General features: G+C 36.6%; 2 protein-coding genes across 10 annotated transcripts in view; both read right to left on the bottom strand.

Moving 5' to 3' along the window:
• Positions 1-18,809, bottom strand: part of SORBS2 (sorbin and SH3 domain containing 2) — a 183,253-nt gene that overhangs the window by 7,932 nt on the left and 156,512 nt on the right. The gene's annotated exons all lie outside the window — the stretch shown is intronic.
• LOC143669970 (uncharacterized) lies at positions 7-18,791 on the bottom strand. Its single transcript, XM_077144640.1, has 3 exons — positions 14,535-18,791; positions 12,883-13,077; positions 7-8,869 (listed from the first exon to the last, which is right to left on the bottom strand). The coding sequence occupies exons 1-3, from the start codon at positions 15,273-15,275 to the stop codon at positions 8,669-8,671; spliced, it is 1,137 nt and encodes a 378-aa protein (XP_077000755.1). The 5' UTR covers positions 15,276-18,791; the 3' UTR covers positions 7-8,668.

Below are 18,809 nucleotides of genomic sequence, written 5' to 3'. Positions count from 1 at the left end.
CTGAAATGAAATGATTTTCAATGTAATCAATGTTTAAACTGGCACGAATTAAAAGATAATTTGGATAATGGTATGGTACTTTTCTTGACATTTAATATTTCCTGTTGTAAAAAACCAAGAGGAAGGAAAGAAAAAAAAAGCAATAGGTTTCTGCAGGATTAATAATTAAAATATTTTGAAGGGTGTTTTAAATTAAATAAAAATAACCAGGGTTCCAATGTTTTGAACACATCGACAATCTTGTCTGCTCAGGCTTTAAAGAAAAGTCAGGGTTTAGTCCCATTGATTTTTCAAAGGCCAGGAATAAGGCAAGGAGAGTGACACGAAATCAATGGAATGGGAAGGACAGACACCTTCATACAACCTTAATTTCCAGCATATTCTCAAACAAGCAGAAAATATATCACATTTAATTTAGCAGCAAAGTATATGCATTCATTTTTTATACTTTTCCCTCGTAGACAACATTCTCACATACAGTACAGATGAAAATAACAAAAAGCAGACATCCCATGCTACAGCTGAGCTACTACTCTCTGTTCTCAATGCGGAGAAAACACATGCATTTTAAAAAAGAAAACAGAGCACTTTAAATAGAATGCAACAAACAATATCCAGGTAACATGTAACATTTTACCTTAGAAGAGAAATATTGGTAGAAATTTCCAGTGCACTGAACTCTCAAAAGAGTTTCCTTTCTTTTTAAACTAAGCATCAAGACCAGTATCTGTAATAGATACTTATAATATTGGAAATGACAAGCCTTAGCATCCCATATATCCACATAAACATCGCAACAAATGAAAAGTTAAGACTTTTGTTGACTATGTAAATTCAGTGTAGTTTATACTGGCTACATAAAGTCTACCTTTTAGGGATAAAAATGTATTACAGTTCATTCACCACACATTTCAAAATCATTCTCTTCTACATGATAGCTATTGGTAGAAGAAGACAAATCAGAGTTTGCATGGCAAGTATAAAAGCAACTATCTCGATGACTACTGAATTAGTTATTAATTCCGTGTTCTTATACGTCATTCCCAGATTCCCAGATTCCCATTGCTAGGACTGGATCACTGATAGGTTGAGAATTTTTTCCTGCAAAGTGTCCTCAGGAACTCTGCTGGATCCGGTGTCGAATGGAAACTCTAGGATTCATTTCAATCTATAAGTTTCTGATCATCTCCCTTCCTACATTTTTATCCTCTTGCCTCATTTCCCACCCAAACTGTCTTTCTAATGTAAGATGTGGAAGTACTTACATTGCTGAAACCTTAAGCTTTGAACTCATAATGAGAAGTGCTTAAAAACAGTGTTCTTAGAAATTTCACTTAACGATCTCTCTGTGCATGCACTCATCAACCCAAGACTGAAGAGTGCATAAGAATTATCAGACACATATATGACTTAAGAATTTGAAATTATGTATTCCTATAAATTAGTATAAAATTGCTACTAAAATAATAAAAATATTTTATTATAAGGATTATCAAGACTGAATAATTTTCAAGTCACTTTTAAGGTAATTTAATTCACCATATTATTAAATCAACTTAAAAACATATAAAAGGTAAATGAAAGCTTATAACCTATATATTCTATTACATTCCTTCAAGTTCTCTTCCAACCACATATACCTATATATCAAGTATATCTATATGATATATATCACTTTTATGCAGTCGTAAGATTTATGTATCAATTACCATTAATATTTGTCATCATTTTCCCAGTCATTTGTTTTCTTTTTCATTTTTAGTGGCTGCAGAATAATATTCCTTTACATATATTTATACATATTAGTTTTCCTAACAATTTTTGTTTCTTTTTTAAAAAGTTAGTATTGTCTAATCTTTTTCATTATCATAAATAACAATGCAATAAACATTTTTATACACAGAGTTATTTTCTTCTTTCAAACTATTTCTTAAAATACATTTGCAGAAGAATTTCTAGCTAAAGAAATCTCATGCATTAAAGCAACGTGATTTGGAAACTGCTGGTGTTAATCACTCAAAGGATTATGTATTAAAATGTGCCTTTAAAAATATCTAATATGCCATATTTGAAATCTTATATCAAGATAGATACTGTTCTCTCACAAAAACAACACAGCACATTTACAGTGCATAACAAAGCTATAAATAAGACAATACTGCTTATTCTTTTAAGAGAAATTTGAAAACCAAATTTCACTTTGCTGTAAAAATGGTGTTCCTCTTTCTACATATTTAAACTGCTCTAATATTTTAAAATCAAGTAAAAGTTTTAACTCTTACATTTTGACATTCCAGTGCTTGGTAAAACTGGTTGTTCTAAATGTACTGCTTTCTTATGTTCAAACATGCCCTACATTTTAAAAATAGAGTTGTTCATCAATATGAAACAATCTTTTTTTAATTTTAATTTAATTTTGTTTTTGCATAGGCAGGAACCGAGAATTGAACCCGGGTCTCGGGCATGGCAAGCGAGAACTCTGTCACTTGTGCCACAACTGCCCGCCCAATATGAAACAATCTTTTAAAGTCCATATATCATCTTTATATCATTACAAATTTACTAGTTTAATTCCTTCAATCCATCTCACCTCATAAATCATTTAAACATGACAATTTGACAGTTATGCAAACTGAGCTACTATTATAGGCTGTGGCTCCTTTAATTCTACAGATCTGAACATCTCAAGAACTTGCTTTCTTGGACGTACGAGCAAGTACCCATGTTTCCCAATATATCTTTCTTTATATCCTTTAAAAGAACCTTGTTTTCTGAATTGCATGTTGCCTGTACTGGCCACTTAATCAGGCCACAATTTATCAGAGAAATCGTTTATCTATTTTTGCTGGTTTGAAATTGTTTTGTACCCCAGAAAAGCCATGTTCTTCCAATACAGTCTTAGAGGGCAGACCTGTTTTGGGTGGGGCCTTCTGATTACATTGTTTCCATGGAAACATTACAACATGTGTGTGGGTCTTTTGATTAGATTGTTTTCATGGAGATGTGTCTCTACCCATTCAAGTTGGGTCTTAATCCTTTTACTGGAGTCCTCTATGAAGAGAATAAAAGGCAGAAAACATAGTGAGAGCTCAGAGCCACACAGAGAGCAGAGAGATGAAACCAAGAGACACAGGCATCTAGAGATGCAGAAGGAGATGAAAGAGCCATTTGAACCATAAGCTGGGAGAGGAGGACAGCAGATGTCATCATATGCCTTCCCATGTGACAGAGAATAAACACTGGATACCATCAGCCTTTCTTGAGAGAAGGTTTCCTCTTGTTAGTGCTTTAATTTGGATATTTTTCATGGCCTTAGAATTGTGACTTGTAACTTAATAGGTCCCCTTTATAAAAGCCAATCCATTTTTGCTTTATTGCATTCCAGCAGCATTAGCAAACCAAGACAGATTTTGGTAACAGAGAAGTGGAATGCTGCTGAGCTTGTAACTACCAAACATCTTGTAATGGCTTTTTAAATGGATAGGGGAAGATTCTGGGAAAACTGTGAGAAGCATAAAAGGAAAGGCTCAGAATGCTTTGAAGAGACAGTTGGAAGAAATACGGATGCTAAAGGTTCTTCCAATAAGGGCTTAGACAGAAATGATGAACGTGTTATTGTAAACTGGAAGGAGGATGATCCTTGTTTTAAAGTGGCAAAGAATTTGGCAAAATTGAGTCCTGGTGTTGGATGGAAGGGAGAATTTGAAAGTGACAAGCTTGGATATCTACATGAGGAAATATCCAAACTACATGTGAAAAAAATAAACCAGCCTGGCTTTTTTTTTTGCAAAGTATAGTAAAATGTGACAGAAATAAGGTGAGAACTATACTCTCGGGTACAAAGAAACTAGAAACTGAGAGTTTGGAAAATTCTGAGCTTTTGGGAAAGGAGAACCCAGAGGGAGGAATAAGCTGGTTTGAAACTGCTATGTGCCCCTGAAAAGCCATGTTATTCTAATCCAATCTTGTGGGAGAGACCTATTCCTGGGTGGAATCATTCCATTTGGTTGTTTCCATGGAGATGTGGCCAGCCCATTCAAGGTGGGTTTTAATCCTTTTAGTGGGATCCTCTATAAAAAGGATAAAAGACAGAAAACAAAGAGCTCAAAGCCAATACAGAGAGCAGAGAGATGAAACCAAGCCACAGACTTTTGGCGATACAGAAGGAGGGTGCCTCAGGAGAACCAGAAGCCGAGACAGCCATCTGAAATCAGAAGCTGGGAGAAAAGGACAGTGGACATCACCATGTGCCTTCCCATGTGGCAGAGAAACCCCGGACATGATTGGCCTTTCTTGAGGCATCTTTATTCCTTAATTCAGACATATTCATGGCCTTTGAACTGTAAACTTATAACTTACTAAATCCCTTTATAAAAGCCAATCCATTTCTGGTATATTGCATCCTGGTAGCTTTAGCAAACCAAAATACTATTCTGACAGTGTGTGTAAAAACTTTTCTAAACTTACTTTGAACAGGAATTATCTCTTTGTTAACACGAATGATCAAGAATCAGCTTGGAGGAAAGACACTAGTTACAGTAATTGAATTAAGTTATTTTAAGAATATTTGGCCGCTAGAGAAATAAGTAGCAGTAATAGCTATTTATGAGGGCATATTTGTGTCTTTCTGTTTTTGACATTGACTATATGGCTTTGGAAATGTTTCCTCACTTTTTCTAAAATGAAAACTCAGGTAAGATGAGGCTTAAGATCTTGTGCTCTGCATGGGTTATCAGGTCGAGATCTACTGTAAAGGGCCCTAGATTGTAAGTTCTTACAGCAGCCACATACATTCAGGAGTAGTCGCTGAAATTTCTAAATTCTGAGCTATTTGCATATAACCTGGTCATTCCCTGAAACTCTGGGTATTTATTTATTTATTTATTTATTAATTTTTAATTTTTTTTTCAACTTTGGGTATTTATGTGAAACCTGAGACTCAGCGTTAGAGCGCTGAAGCTGTGAGAGTCAGCATTACCCCATTCAGCAATTGTTATAAAAGCTGAAAAGCTGTTTAGAAATATGAAGGAAGCTGATATGGATAGGACTAAGGTAAAGCAGAATACTGAGTAAAGGATGATATGGCCTTATTTTCAAACTTCAACCTCTATGCAACCAAAGGCAGAGATGTTTATTTGGTGCAAAATTTATATTTTGGGTAACACATCGTCTAACTTAACTGGTTTGGTCAGTTTAGCTGAACACCGTAATTACATAAAATCTTGAATAGGATGTGTGATCTTGTTGGTTTGTACAGGTTAGTGTGATGCCCCAATATATCCCAGAGTAATCTGGGCAGAGCATAAAAAAGTATTTGCAAAGTTCTCTTGGAAGACTGGAGAGAAAGGGGGAAATATTCAACTTCTCCCTCTGGGGAATTCCTGGTACTCTCACAAGCCGTGGGGACAGCAAATTCAACAGGCTGAGCCCTCATTCTTGGGGCTTGCCCCAATGAACTTATTTCTGCAAAGGAGAAGCTAAGCCTACTGATAATTCTGCCTGAGAGTCACCCCCAGAGAACTTCTTTTGTTGCTCAGATGTGACCTCTCTCTCTAAGCCAACTTGGCAGGTGAACTCACTGCCCAAACCCCCTATGTAGAACATGGCTCCCAGGGGTGTACATCTCTCTGTTAATGTGGGACCTGGCTCCTGGGGATGAGCTGGGACCTAACATCCTGTGAATGAGGAAGCCTTCTTGACTAGAAGGGGGAAGATAGAAATGAGACAAAGTAAAGTCTCAGTGGCTGAGAGATTTCAAACAGTCAAGACGTTATCCTGGAGGTTATTCTTGCACATTAGTTTATGGTATATTGGAGTGACTAGAGGGAAGTGCCTGAAACTGCTGAACTGTGTTCCAGGAGCCTTGATTCTTGAAGAAGACTATATAACTACATAGCTTTTCAGTGTGACTGTGTGATTATGAAAACCTGTGTCTGATACTCCTTTTATGCAGGGTATGGACAGATGAGTAACACTAAAAGTAAGTATAAAAAAAATAAACAACGGGGGAGATAAAGGGTAAAAATTGGGTAGATTTAGCGTGGTACAATGATGGCTCAGTGGCAAAGTTTTTGCCTGCCATGCCAGAGACCCAGGTTTGATTCCCAGTGCCTGCCTCCTCTGCCCCATGCACACAAATTGGGTAGATTGACTGTGGGTCAATGAGAGGGAGGGGTAAGGGGTGTAGTATGTATGAGTTCTTTTTTTTTCTTTTTCTGGAGTGATACACATGTACTAAAAAAGATGATGGTGAAGAACACACAACTGTGTGATGATATTGTGAGCCATTGATTGTATGTAGATAGTTCTTAATAAAAATACTTTAAAAAAGATCTTATGTTCTCAAGGAATGCATGAAGGAATCTACATTTCCACAATATATTTCTTCTGTTACATAAGGTACTTATCATCTACCTTAAACATTCCGTTGTCAGAGAGCTGCGACAACTGGAATTTATTGTTTAATTCTCACACGTCTCAGTCATGTAAAAACAACAATCGTAATAATTCAACTTCACTTTGCAGAGCAGTAAGCTAAAACTCAAAGGTATTGAGTCATTTCTTAGTATCACAAATGGGTTAAGACACAGAATTATAAAGTCACACTTTGCACAAGAGATTATCATGACAAAGTAGATGACCTCACTTGTTTAAACTGATCATCTTCATGTAGTCTCCCAGGCAGATATGTGTGCTTTCAATGAGTGGTCAAGCAAACTATAGCAGGAGATTATTTTTGCCTTCACCCCTTTAAAGTTATAACTCCACTTGCCGATAGCGGGAGGAAAGGATCTGTAATGCAGCTGAGCTCTACTGCCACCTAGTGGTGATGAGTGACAGCAACATGCTAAACGCCACCTTGCCTTCGTCCAGTTCTTATCGAGTCCCTGCAGCCTGAATTCATTTTCAAAGGATGTTTTAAAGACCACAGAGTTAATGATGTGGAATGAATATTGATTTTTTTCCTGACCATATTCTTCCTTCTCATGCTTTAAATTCTTGAGAAGGAATCGTCCGTCAGCCACCAGTATTTGGGGTCTGTGTTCATTCCTATTTTAACTATCCGCTCAGGTATTTTTATTACTCCTAACTTCTTAGTAGTTTTGTGATAAAAATAGAGCAATGTACATTGTGATATTCAGAGACGTTTACATGAGCTGTGAGCTTAAGAAGGTGTTTTCCATATGAACACATCACTGTCACAGCGTTGGCAATTTTGAGTGAGAATTGTATCAAACTCCTATTTCCTTAGAGTCTTGAGTGTACAATAGAAAGTGAGATACAGTTTGTAGGAAAGCCACCTATAAAAGCTTCTGTAGAGGCATCGCTGGAGGATTAGCTATGTCTAGTATTAGATGATTCTTAAATAAGGGTTGACTATTAATCTAACTACTGTATGGAAAAGTGTGTGAAAGAGTTATAAGTAGGGCTTTGGTTCTTATGTTATTTTTTTTCAGAAAATGTTAGTTCCGATACTTGCCAACTAGACTTAGATGACATTCTCCTAGTAAGTGTCCCCTGTTTAAGCTTATAGGCTTTTCCCCCCTTCTTAAATTATGAAGAGAAGAAGCAATTTTGCATAAATCTAAAGAAAATAGAATATTTACATACCATACAAAAAAAGCATAGTCTAACATGCAAATACATAAAAATCTGACAAAGAATACCTTTTTTGCTTTGCCAGATGAACCAAAGCATGCCATCTCATTGACCCCTGGGAGATTTATTGGTCGGGCCTTATTAATTGTGAAAAAAGCTTTCTTTTTGTTTTGGCTTTGAAAGGTCCTCAGTCTAGCCTAAATAGCTCTACAAATTGACACACCTGTTTCTCTATAGCAATGCGAATCTGCCCCAGCAATAAAATGAGATCCTCTTATGCAAAGCAAAATGCACAACACTGCACAAATACAGAAAAATACCTACATTTTAAAAAGGGAGGAAAACGTTTTTGAAATCAAGCCTTTAAAAATTAATAATGCAGAACTATAATGATGTCATTGAACACTTAAGGCTAAGCCCGGGTCCATTCAAACGGTAATGAAATGTATCCTGACTTAGAAAGTACTCAAACTTTTTGGCTGCATTCCTTATTATTGGTACTATCATTTAGAATCCACTCATTTTAAAATGCTGCAGATATTAACAGAACTAGGTAGCTAAAGGGAAAGTAATTTGACCTCTAACTTAAATCAAAGCTGTCATGAAGTTGGGGGTACACACTCAAGGGCGGCAGTATAGGGGAGAAAAGGGCCATCAAGTGAATATAGCACATTATCACTGGAGCCACAAGATCTTTTTTAAACAGGGATCATGGATTAAAAAAAAAATCTAAATAAACTGAATGATATGGAAGCTAACATTCCTGGAAATATGTGAACTCAATATATCATTGGTGCTTTTGTTCTTTGCACCAATGACAGTGACTAGAAAGCAAGGGCTAACAGAGAACATCTGGGTAGAAGCACGAGGCAGATGTAGAAGACAACACTCACTGCACCCCTATTTGTATAGGGGAGAGTTTGCTCACGTCTTTTTGGGTTTTGGAAATCTTACACTCATCTAAAAGGGAAGCACGTGACCCCAAGACTTAGGATAGGATTTCCGGGCTGATCTGATTTCACCGCCCGTCGTTCTGATTGGCCACTTCATCACCAGCGCGTCTCCAGCCCTACTTTACTTCCCGGGCAACCAAGGAAGAGGCAGCCCCTGAAAGGGGGCACGGCCAGGAGGTCGGTCCCGGGGCGGGGCGCTCCGATCCTACCCTGTGGGAACCGCCGAGCGCTCGGACAGGTGAGCTGCAGGATCTCCTAGCCAGCACGGGGCTACGCGGAGGCTTACCCAGGACAAATATCTCTCTTTTAAAGTCAGCCTGGAAAAGCCATAAGAAGAGAGTTAGTTCTCGTCTTCATTCGACAGCCTTTCGGGGGGCGTTTCCCCTGTTTTGTTTTTCCCATGCGCACGCAGCATGCCAGCCCCACACCCTAACAGCACAGCAGGAAGTGTTAGCCTGCAGGTAGGAGCCCCAGCTGCTCAAGTCTGCACACCCCAGACGTAACTCAGGAATCGCAGGGGTAACCAGGAAAAATCTACAAAGGGAAGCTGGCATAGAGAACATGTTTGAATGCAAAGCAGATGGCTAAGAACATATACAAGACATTCTACTTCTTTCATATAATCCTTAACCATTAGGTTCAAGACACCCTCAAATCTGATTTGCTGTCTCTGGACTTATTTGCATAGGTACCAGGTGAGATAGAGGAGAATTTGGCTGACAATCCATCTAACCTCATGGAAAGTGTCAAATGTTTGTTCGAGGCAAACTTGTCTAACAAAATACAAACAAGGAAAACAAAAATACGTCCATTTTCCTTGTGAAAATGGTGACATCTAATTAAATTCTGACTCCTCCACCCCCCAATCCCCACAAGAACCTGGTAATTATCTGGGTATTCTTTCAAAGTAAGTTTCCTTAGTATGAGGGTCAAGAAGCTAAGCTTTTTTTTTTTTTGCATGTGTATGCTCTTCTCACAGTGGACAAGATCTAGCAATGTCCTGTCTGGTATTGGATTTGTTTTAGAGAACTTTAGCATTTGGAAGGAGTTTTAAATTAAAGTGCATGGTTTCTCAACTCTCATTTAGAAAAGTTTTCATAATCATTAGTCATGATTGACTTCAAACTCTCTCTGGGGATGAACTGCATTCGATATGCTTGCTTAAGGGTTGTGATAGAGTGGTTGATGTTCTCCAATATCCATTCTCTCCTTCTTTAGTCATGAAATTCAGAATGTTGGGTAGGGACAGGGCATTTTCCACAAAGACTACATGTCCCAATCTCCCTTGTTTCTAAGTGTGCCCATGTGACTAAGTTCTATCTGCTGGGCTGTAAGCAGAAGTCACACGTACAGTTCTGGGAGGTGGCCTTCTCTTTCTTCCTTCCTCTGGCTAGAATGAAGAAGGGACTCCTGGAGTTGGAGCAGCCATCTTGGGTCAGACCTTCTCGTTGAGGAGGTTGAAGCACCAAAATAAAATGGGACCTCCAGGGGTCTCTGATGACTGCGGAGCCACCGAACCAGTCCTGTATGCAATACTTCATCTCGAAATATATTTCATCTTGTTTCACCTAGGATTATTTTGAGACTCTAGTATTGCACTACCCCATTCTTGACTAATAAAGGAGTTCTATGAATACAAAAGTCCAAGATGGCTTTTATCTGGAAAACATCATTTCAGTTCTTGTAAAGGTGAGCATAATAAGGGCTGGAAAGATCACTTGAATATGTTCGGAAGAATTAGGGCCTAATTTTGCCCTGGAAACCATGCTCATGTGGATCACCCTCTGATAGAAACTGCTTTAGGCTGATAAGACTTTTTCGTGGGACCCCAATAATTGAGTTTTTCAGAAGAAACCTTTCTTTTTCTTCATAAGGAGCATCCACTGCAATTTCAGTACATGTTCTACCAGTCTCTCTTACAAAATGTTCTCTTGGATGGAATTAAGAGCTCAGTGTATAGTACAGCTGAGGATTATAATAACTTTATGATGAAAAGAATATTGTTAAAAAATTTTGGATTCTGATTTATATATCAAATTCAATTTATGTCCAGTTCAGTGTTCTATAATTCACAAAATGATGGTAAATTTTAATTTAATGGAACGTTTTGGATTGCATATGAAAGACTTTCATTGTTTTAGGAATACTTTAAAGAATAATACTGCATTAAATGAACATGATTTAAATAAAACAGTGGTTGACAGTAGCTGAGAAAAATGTTAGTGCAATGATTCCATCATACTACTATAGTAGACTTTCTGTGCTAGGGAAGTTTTCTTTTTTGTAATGACCCTAACTTCTACCATTCATGAAATGGGAGAAATAGGAAGCACTCTTAAAGAACTCAAATACGTAGCGTTTGTCAATTTTTCATTTCTAGTGTTAAGCTATAATAATGGTCTAGAGTTTGGGGTTGATTCCATTTAGGTATTTATGTACTTATATTTACAAACATAAAGAATTTCAGGCAAATTCAAAAGAAACTGTACAGGATAATGAATAGAAAATAGATTTATAATGCACAAAAAATCAGTGTGAGGTTAAAAATAATTGTCTCTTGATTATATAATTATATGACTTTTACAATGTTACTGTGTGGTTGTGAAAACCTTGTGTCTGATGTTTCTTTTATCCAGGGTATGGACAGATGAGTAAAAAAAATATGGATAAAAAACAAATAAAGAATGGGGGGGTTCAGGTATAAAATAAATTAGGTAGATTGGAATGCTGGTAGTTAGTGAGAGGGATGGGTAAAAAGTATGGGATGTATGAGTTTTTGCTTTTTCTTTTTGTTACTTTTTCTAGAGTGATGCAAATGTTCTAAATGTGATCATGGTGATGAATACACAACTATGTGATGATATTGTGAGCCACTGATTATATACCATGTATGGACTGTATGTGTGTGAAGAGTCTTCAATAAAAATATTTTAAAAAATAGTATTTTTCTCTGCATAAAAGAAAAATTTCATTCTTCAATAGCTATTTGATGTAGTTATTAAAGTATTCTTTGAAAATACAGCTATTGTCAGCGCCTCCATCTTCTCATATCATTCTGCAAATAACTGAAACCTAAAGAGTACATAAGATGATCTCGGTTCTTGCAGGAGGATGAACTTGTTTAAATCCTGGTTTTGCCTAATACATCAACGGTAAGTTTTCCATTATAAAGTTATTTTCTCGCTGATTCATTATGTTTAAAGCTTGTAGAATAAATAGGAAAAGGAGATAAAGAAATTCCTTGTTCTTAAAGATAAAACCACAGAGGGAAAAAAAAGGCACATTCTCAGTCTTAAACTAAGACTTAGACTTACATGAAGTGCCATTAAACTTTTTTCTGTATTATTTTCTGCCAGCAAAGATAAACTCAAAGAGCAAAAAGCAATTAGTCTTTAACGTAGTCCATTTTTAAATAAGCCCCTTTTATACCTAAGATGAACTCACCTAGACAGGCTATTTTTTGGTGGATGGATTTGATTGGGGAGAGGGGGCTGAAGTTTGCCTAAATGACATTTTTTCAAGGACTGGTACTTCCTAGTACAGAAATTTGACTCTATAAATGCCTTAATATTTTTCTTATTTGCAGAGGCTCTCATTTCAAGTACAAAAGTTTGAATGTGAAGATGAATTATTATTTGAAGTCAATCACCTTTTGCCCAAAGGAAAAGATTTCCAGATCATTCTGCGCATAAAAACAAGACTTTTCTGTGATGAATTGATTTAATACTGTGACTATCATTAAATCTCTTTCCAAGGCCGGTCATTCATTTTCTTAAAGAATTTTTTAATGGTATATTTATGGGGAGTTGCATACCAGCAGAGCTGCCAGCCTGCAAGTCTCAGAGATGGATGCTTTGTCAACTGCTATAGAAGAAGCATTGTCCCTGCACCCTCGTTAATTTGCTTCAGTTTTTTTGAAGAACAAAACTCAAGACAGTCAGTGTCAAAGATCTCCTGGCGCTGCTAAACCTGCTGATGGTTGGGAAGTGACGCGAAGGCTAAGAAGGGACAAAGGGTGACAGGCTCAAAGTGGATGCCCTTGAATGGGATGGTTCTCACTCTGACCCTCAACTTGCTTTTTTAATCTAATGATTACTTTTTTGTTCTGATATAAATTTTAGTTTGCTCTTCTCCTCTATCTGGATATAGCTGCAATTGTAAATACATCTTTTAGATTTTGGGAGAGGCCATGCTGATGATGTTAAAAGTTAGTGACTCATATTTACTTGACTTTTTAGACCTGGTAAGATGGCACAAATCTCAAAATTTGCATCTGGTTAATTCAGTGCATTTAAAGACATGCAGTAAACCACACTCAAGATGCAGTTACCTTTAACTGTGGTGAATTTATCTCCTGTGGGTGTGAGTATTTAGGGAGGAGAGGGGGTGAGTAAGGCTGGGTAGGCTGAGAAAGCTCAGGGACCAGGGCAGAGACAGAGACGAAGGGAGAAGGAAAGGGAGAGGAGGGAAGAGGACCACTTGGGAAAGGTGTGCTCGTTTTGTCCTCCGCCGAAAATGAAAGTGGCTTAAACATCAAGGAAAGACAAGATGTGATTATGCTTGTGGCCAGAACAAGGTCACATGATCTTTAGAGAATATTCCCCAACTTAAATAATTTTAAAGTTACCAAACACCTTCGAGAAATGACGTGTACAACAAAGCTTTGCTTTAAAAGCACTTTTTTTTTTCTTTTGAACTTGATTCAAACTTCCCAGTGGGTCTGATCAGTTTAAATAGTCTGCTATGAGTGGCTGGAGATAAGAATGCCTAGTATTCTACAGTTTTATAATATACTAAGACCATGGCTCTTTATCAACACGAAGGGATGAATATCTAAAAATCCAGCAATGACTATTTGTAAGTTGCTTGTAAAGCAGGTCATGATTTATCACTAGTCGGCTTATGATAAAGGTGGGGAAGTGGTGACCAGTCCGTGGTGGGAACTGACTGAGACTCACCTCACTGAATGGAGGTGGCCAAGGTGGGCAGATAAGGATTCCTGTGCACCAAGCCACGAGCCTAACCCCTTCTTAAATGCTGATTAAATAGAAGAGGAAATCAGTCATTTAAATAAGTGACTTAGAAATAGGGCTGATTCATGGCACTGAATTCTCTCAACTATTAAGCAGTTATGTCTGCCTTGGCTGGTTTCTTTGTTCAGGTGGGAATGTCTTTTCCGGTTGAGGAAATTGCCAAGAGTCGGGGCTCCCCAGGGTGCAGGGGCCTCACGGGTGCTGGCCATTATTTACTCTCAAGACCTCTCTGTCTAGGCCAAGTGCCTAAGCACAGGTTAGATCTCAGTAGGAAACTATGGTTTGGCTTTTTAAGATCTTTAATTAGAATAGCCATAAGGGGAAATGATTTGCAAAGTGGCATAAAATGAACTATGCTTTTTATTTTATAATTTCAATATTTGCCAGTAATCATATTTGCTTTTAATTCAAAGGCTACAGATTTGAGACATGATTTTTTTTCTTTTTTCAGAGAGAAGTTGAGATGTTAAAGATTCAGGGTATTTTCCCACTTTATTGGTTAAAACCATCTTCCAGGCTCTTTATTTATAAGATGAAGATGTAACCCAATTCTTAAGCAATTATTGATTTGAAGAAATGATCTCTTCAAAAGGGTCGAAAAGGGACTGGAACACTATTTTTCTCTTTCTTCCTTCCATCTAGCTCTGATTATTCAAATTGGAAAATTAGACAGACTATGCAAATTACGAAGTTTTCTTCGTATGAATTTATAGTGGTAAAGAAATAGTGGGATTAATGGGGTTATGTCATATCGTTACAACATCTTATTAAAATATGGTGTGTTTCCAAATAAATCCCAACCCCACCCTGATTAAACAGTTTCTGTGTTTCTTAAGGAAAACATTTTTAAGGTGGTGTCAAAATGGATGATTATTAATATGATTAATTTTTACTTGCTAATCATAGTAAGACTGGTTAGTTCTTCTATAACTAGGCAAAATTAAAATACCTCATTACTGGTCTTGACTGCACTGCAAGCTTCCTCAGAGACCCTATGATCTGTGGGGGTGGCTGTTAGAGATTTTAAGCAGTCAGGCTTCTCCTCCTCCTCCTCTTCAATGTGTAGGCTTGCTGTCACCTCCGTGGCATCATGGCTACCCGACAGGGAATCTGGTTCTTGAGACTCCTGCAGTCCTGTCTGGATGCCCGACACAACCCCCTCACAGATTTCCTCATCTTCCTCTCCAATGACAGGAAGCGTTTTGTACAAGGAACCTACATGAGTGCATGCAGAGGCCACAAACTTATCACCTAGGACTTCAGGCGCGTTTTCTGAGTCTGAAAAGCCCCTTCTCATCTTTTTCACATCTGAAAACTTGTGTTGAGTTGGCTTTATGTTATTCTGAAGTGGTGCGGCCTCAGAAGAATGGGCTGAAGCTGAGGTTACACCAGGATGGGGGAAAGGGAGCAGAGAGAAAGGTGATTCATCAGGTACAGATGTTGGAGGCAAGGAGAGAACAGAAGGTTCTTCCTTAATTTCAAGGATGGTGTCTAGGATATTTGGTTTGGCTTGGTCAGTTGATGAGGCCAAAGCACCAAGCTTCTCTAATTCATCCATGGAGCTGTCCAGCAAAAGAGGTAGTGCTGGGGTGAGTGGGCTTGCAGGCAGAGCCACGGCTGTCAGGGACAGCCACTCATGGGCGATTTCATAGACAGTTCCTTTATCTGGACCACATGAAGCCTTGTGCATGGGAGAAGGGAGTAGTTCCCTGGAAGCCAACTTTAGAAATGAGCAGCGAAAATGAAGTTAAAAAACAAGAAAATAATAGTGCATCAAAACAACTAGGCACAGAGAAATGCACGAAGGGTGCAGTAAAGAAATAAAGAGTATTTTATGCTTTATTCTGATTTTGAAGATATTTTGCTGAATTCAAACAAGAAATCATTAGCATATTAATCATAAAAGTTATTTGAAAAGCAAACTCTACTAGCTTGTGGAAGTGGGTTTTAAATGCCCAACAACAAGGCCAAGCTGAATCAAAGATATTATGAGGACAGAGAGTAAAACCTTAAGAAATGTCCTTTGTCTACCTTTTTTAAACTAGGTTTCAATGCATTAACTTAGTAATATAAATGACTCTGAAGTGATGTTAATGCACAATGAAGATCAATAGTTAAGCCTTTTTATCTTTCAATTTTAGTGCTCTTTCTTCCTGAGGTAACGCCAATCCTTTTGAATTTACATAATTTTTATCACTTTTATTTGCAAGATGATTATAACATATGGTCTAAAATATTTTTAGATCACTGTATATGCATACATTTCTAAAAGAAAAATTTCTGGAAAATATGTTTCAAGAACAGAAACCCATGATCAGAACGCAGCTGAACTTACATAACTACTACTTCAAAGATAAAAAACCAACATCCAAAGTAAATGTTTACATAGCAAAGGAGTACATGAAGTTAATGGGAGTAAACTTCTTCTAAGACACCCATTCTCTCAAAAGCTTGACATTTTATGTGAAGCTGCAGAGATGCAACTCATGAAGCTTAATCTCCTGAAGTAAAAATATACTTCTGTATATCTTAGTATTAATGATGTCCTTTGGATAGGAGAGTTACCTGGCACCATTCTAATACATTTATCTATTGTTGCAGGAGTAGAAGGAATGCTACATGTTACAGATATAAATGGCCTTAAGAGAGGTTGGTGAATGACTTTAATTCTTTCTATGTAGAGGACTTTCATTTGGAGAGAAAAAAAATCTTCAGGAAAGACTTTGGAGATGCACTTTCTAGTTGATTGTTTAGGATAAGATCTCACATTTAGTACATAATGGTGCACAGTGCATTCTCCACTCAACTTTTGACTTCTGGGTCCTATTGGAACGGGATATTAGTTTAATCTACTGACCTCTTTTTTAAGGAAATATGTCATTATGGGGTAGGATAGAAGGTACAAAGTGTCAAAAACTCATTTCATTGATTAATGACTAAAGGTTGCTTAGAACCTGCATTAAAGAGAGACTGATGTGTGTTTGTGTGTGTAAATACACACTCCTCACAAGTCTTGTAGATGTTGAATGTGTAATGAGATATAAATTATCTGTCTTAATAGTATAGAGAAGTTCCCTTCCTGCTTAGACTTCTATTTTACGCTCTTTGTTATGCAACATAATCATTATAAATTTAATAATTAGATTTTTGAAGTCTATGAAATATACAGTTATTCAAGATGATCACTTTGCTACTTTGTATTTTTCTCATGGGCAGGAATAATACATGGATGAGGAAGAAAGATTGTTTACTTCACTATTGTCATCACTACCAGCTGCTGCCACGCTAGTGTATCATCATCATCATCATTAAACATGCTAACAGGTTCAAAGTTCTCAGCTTCACAAGGGACTTGCTTATACCAAAAGTCAAATTAAGAATCTCAGGATACCTATATCAACAAAAAACATACCTATTACACAGAAATCATATATTTATCTTGTCTCCCAAAGCATTAGAATTGGATCCTAGTCTACTAAAAGTAGAAATATCAGAGATAATATCAACTCATATCTGAATCGCCACAAAAATCGAGATGGTATGCCAAGAAATGTGATTGGCGTGTGTCAAAGACTGGTTCAAAAATCATTTAATGAGCCTTCCTCTGTAGCAAATGTCAGTTAGAAAATAGAATATAAGAAAGTTTGTATATTTTGAATATCATCCTTCAGAAGTATATAATATTAATTTTTCTTTCAGTTCAACACTATCGAGGCATTTCTTCCTTTAAGCCAATGGCATCATAGCATAGATTACCAACTGGGATGACATCATTAAGTATTTTTGTCCAAACTATGAACAAAAGCTTTTCAACATACTTTTCTCCCCCAAAAGTCAGAAGAAAATGATAATTAGTTATTAGAGTGATGTACAAATCTTCCTACTTCTAAAATTTAAAATCTGGTGCTATAAGGAAAAAACCTAGGAAGCTGAAAGTACATTTAAATCACATTCACAACAAAGATAAAACATTGTGATCTCAAATATTAAACTGCCCTTATTAGGACATGATGGAAGAATTTCTAAAATTGTAGATAAGCCCAAGTAGATACACCCTTATTCCTTCTTCCAAAATTTTATTTAAAGGTACCATCATTTTGAAATTTATCTGGCAAGTTCCTTTGGGATGACTGAATGGCAGATAAGACAAATCTGTTTACTACGGATGAATGAAGGAATGGATGAAGAGTCTTATCTTTTCTCTTATCAGTAAAACTATGATGGAAGATTGTCATCTCCAAATGCTAAGCTTTGGTAGTGACATAAACAACTAAAGAAGATTCTGGAACACTTTATAATCAATCACACTAAATGGGATAGTTGCAAACTGCTCCATTATCCAGTGATAAGACATTGAGAGTTATTCTTCTGTACCTGAAACTCAGTCTTCAAAGATGATTAGAATAAGTAAAATATTAAGCCTTAACTCTTTTAAAAGAAAACGCTTCTCTCAGGATTTTCAGAGTAGTTTAGGTCACTGGGGATGCTATATGAAATGAACTTACATTGGAATATGAAATGAATTCATATTTTAATGATGTCTGATGTGTTGATTTTATTTTGCTAACTTTAGATATTCTTTTTTTCCATGTCTCAGCCTTGATCTAAATTAGAATTAATAAATTATGCAATTTAATAACTTTTAAGGAATGTTGGGAAGTACTCACAATATTTTGGAGTTGCTTCTCTGGTACTTTTAAGTTTTATACTTTGAATTTAATGAAAAGGAGAGAGAAATCCCTAAGTACCGGCATAAAAGAACATAATATAACTCTACGGAAAATGAGAAAAATTTCACATTGAGAGTAAAGAAAGTAAGAGCACAACCTTTTCTAATTGATCAATTAAAAAAGCAAAGTCTTTTTTAAGGTACATTGTGAGAAGGATAATTACCTTTAGCTAATAGCACAAATGAGTCAGTGGAATTGGTGTTTAATTGTTCTAAAACTAATAAACTTAAGTTTATTAAGTTTCTAATAACTTTCGACATTTCATTCAAACTAATAAACAGACTTACAAACCCTAATTAACTTTTACTCTAGATTTCTGTATAAAAACATTGAGACTTTAATATAATTTGTCAATCTAATGACCATGTGTTCTTGTGATAAACCATTTTGGTTTATCTTTCAGATAAACATATATATTCTATATCAAAAATCAAGTTCCAGAAAACATATGCATTTTAGAAACACAGAATTAAAGAAATATATATATATATATA

This window comes from Tamandua tetradactyla, chromosome 26 (assembly GCF_023851605.1).
Source record: "Tamandua tetradactyla isolate mTamTet1 chromosome 26, mTamTet1.pri, whole genome shotgun sequence".
Classification (NCBI taxonomy): domain Eukaryota; kingdom Metazoa; phylum Chordata; class Mammalia; order Pilosa; family Myrmecophagidae; genus Tamandua; species Tamandua tetradactyla.
The sequence above is the reverse complement of the archived record's forward strand: the minus strand, read 5'-3'. Positions and strand labels throughout refer to the sequence as shown.

Excerpts from the sequence above, each read along its gene's own strand:
- LOC143669970 (XM_077144640.1), bottom strand. The coding sequence starts at position 15,275 with ATGCACAAGGCTTCATGTGGTCCAGATAAAGGAACTGTCTATGAAATC. Across the intron at positions 13,078-14,534 it reads CAGTCAAGACCAGTAATGAG|CCACTTTCATTTTCGGCGGA; the intron begins GTATTTTAATTT and ends TTGATGTTTAAG. Across the intron at positions 8,870-12,882 it reads TAAATTCACCACAGTTAAAG|GCTGACTTTAAAAGAGAGAT; the intron begins GTAACTGCATCT and ends TGGCTTTTCCAG.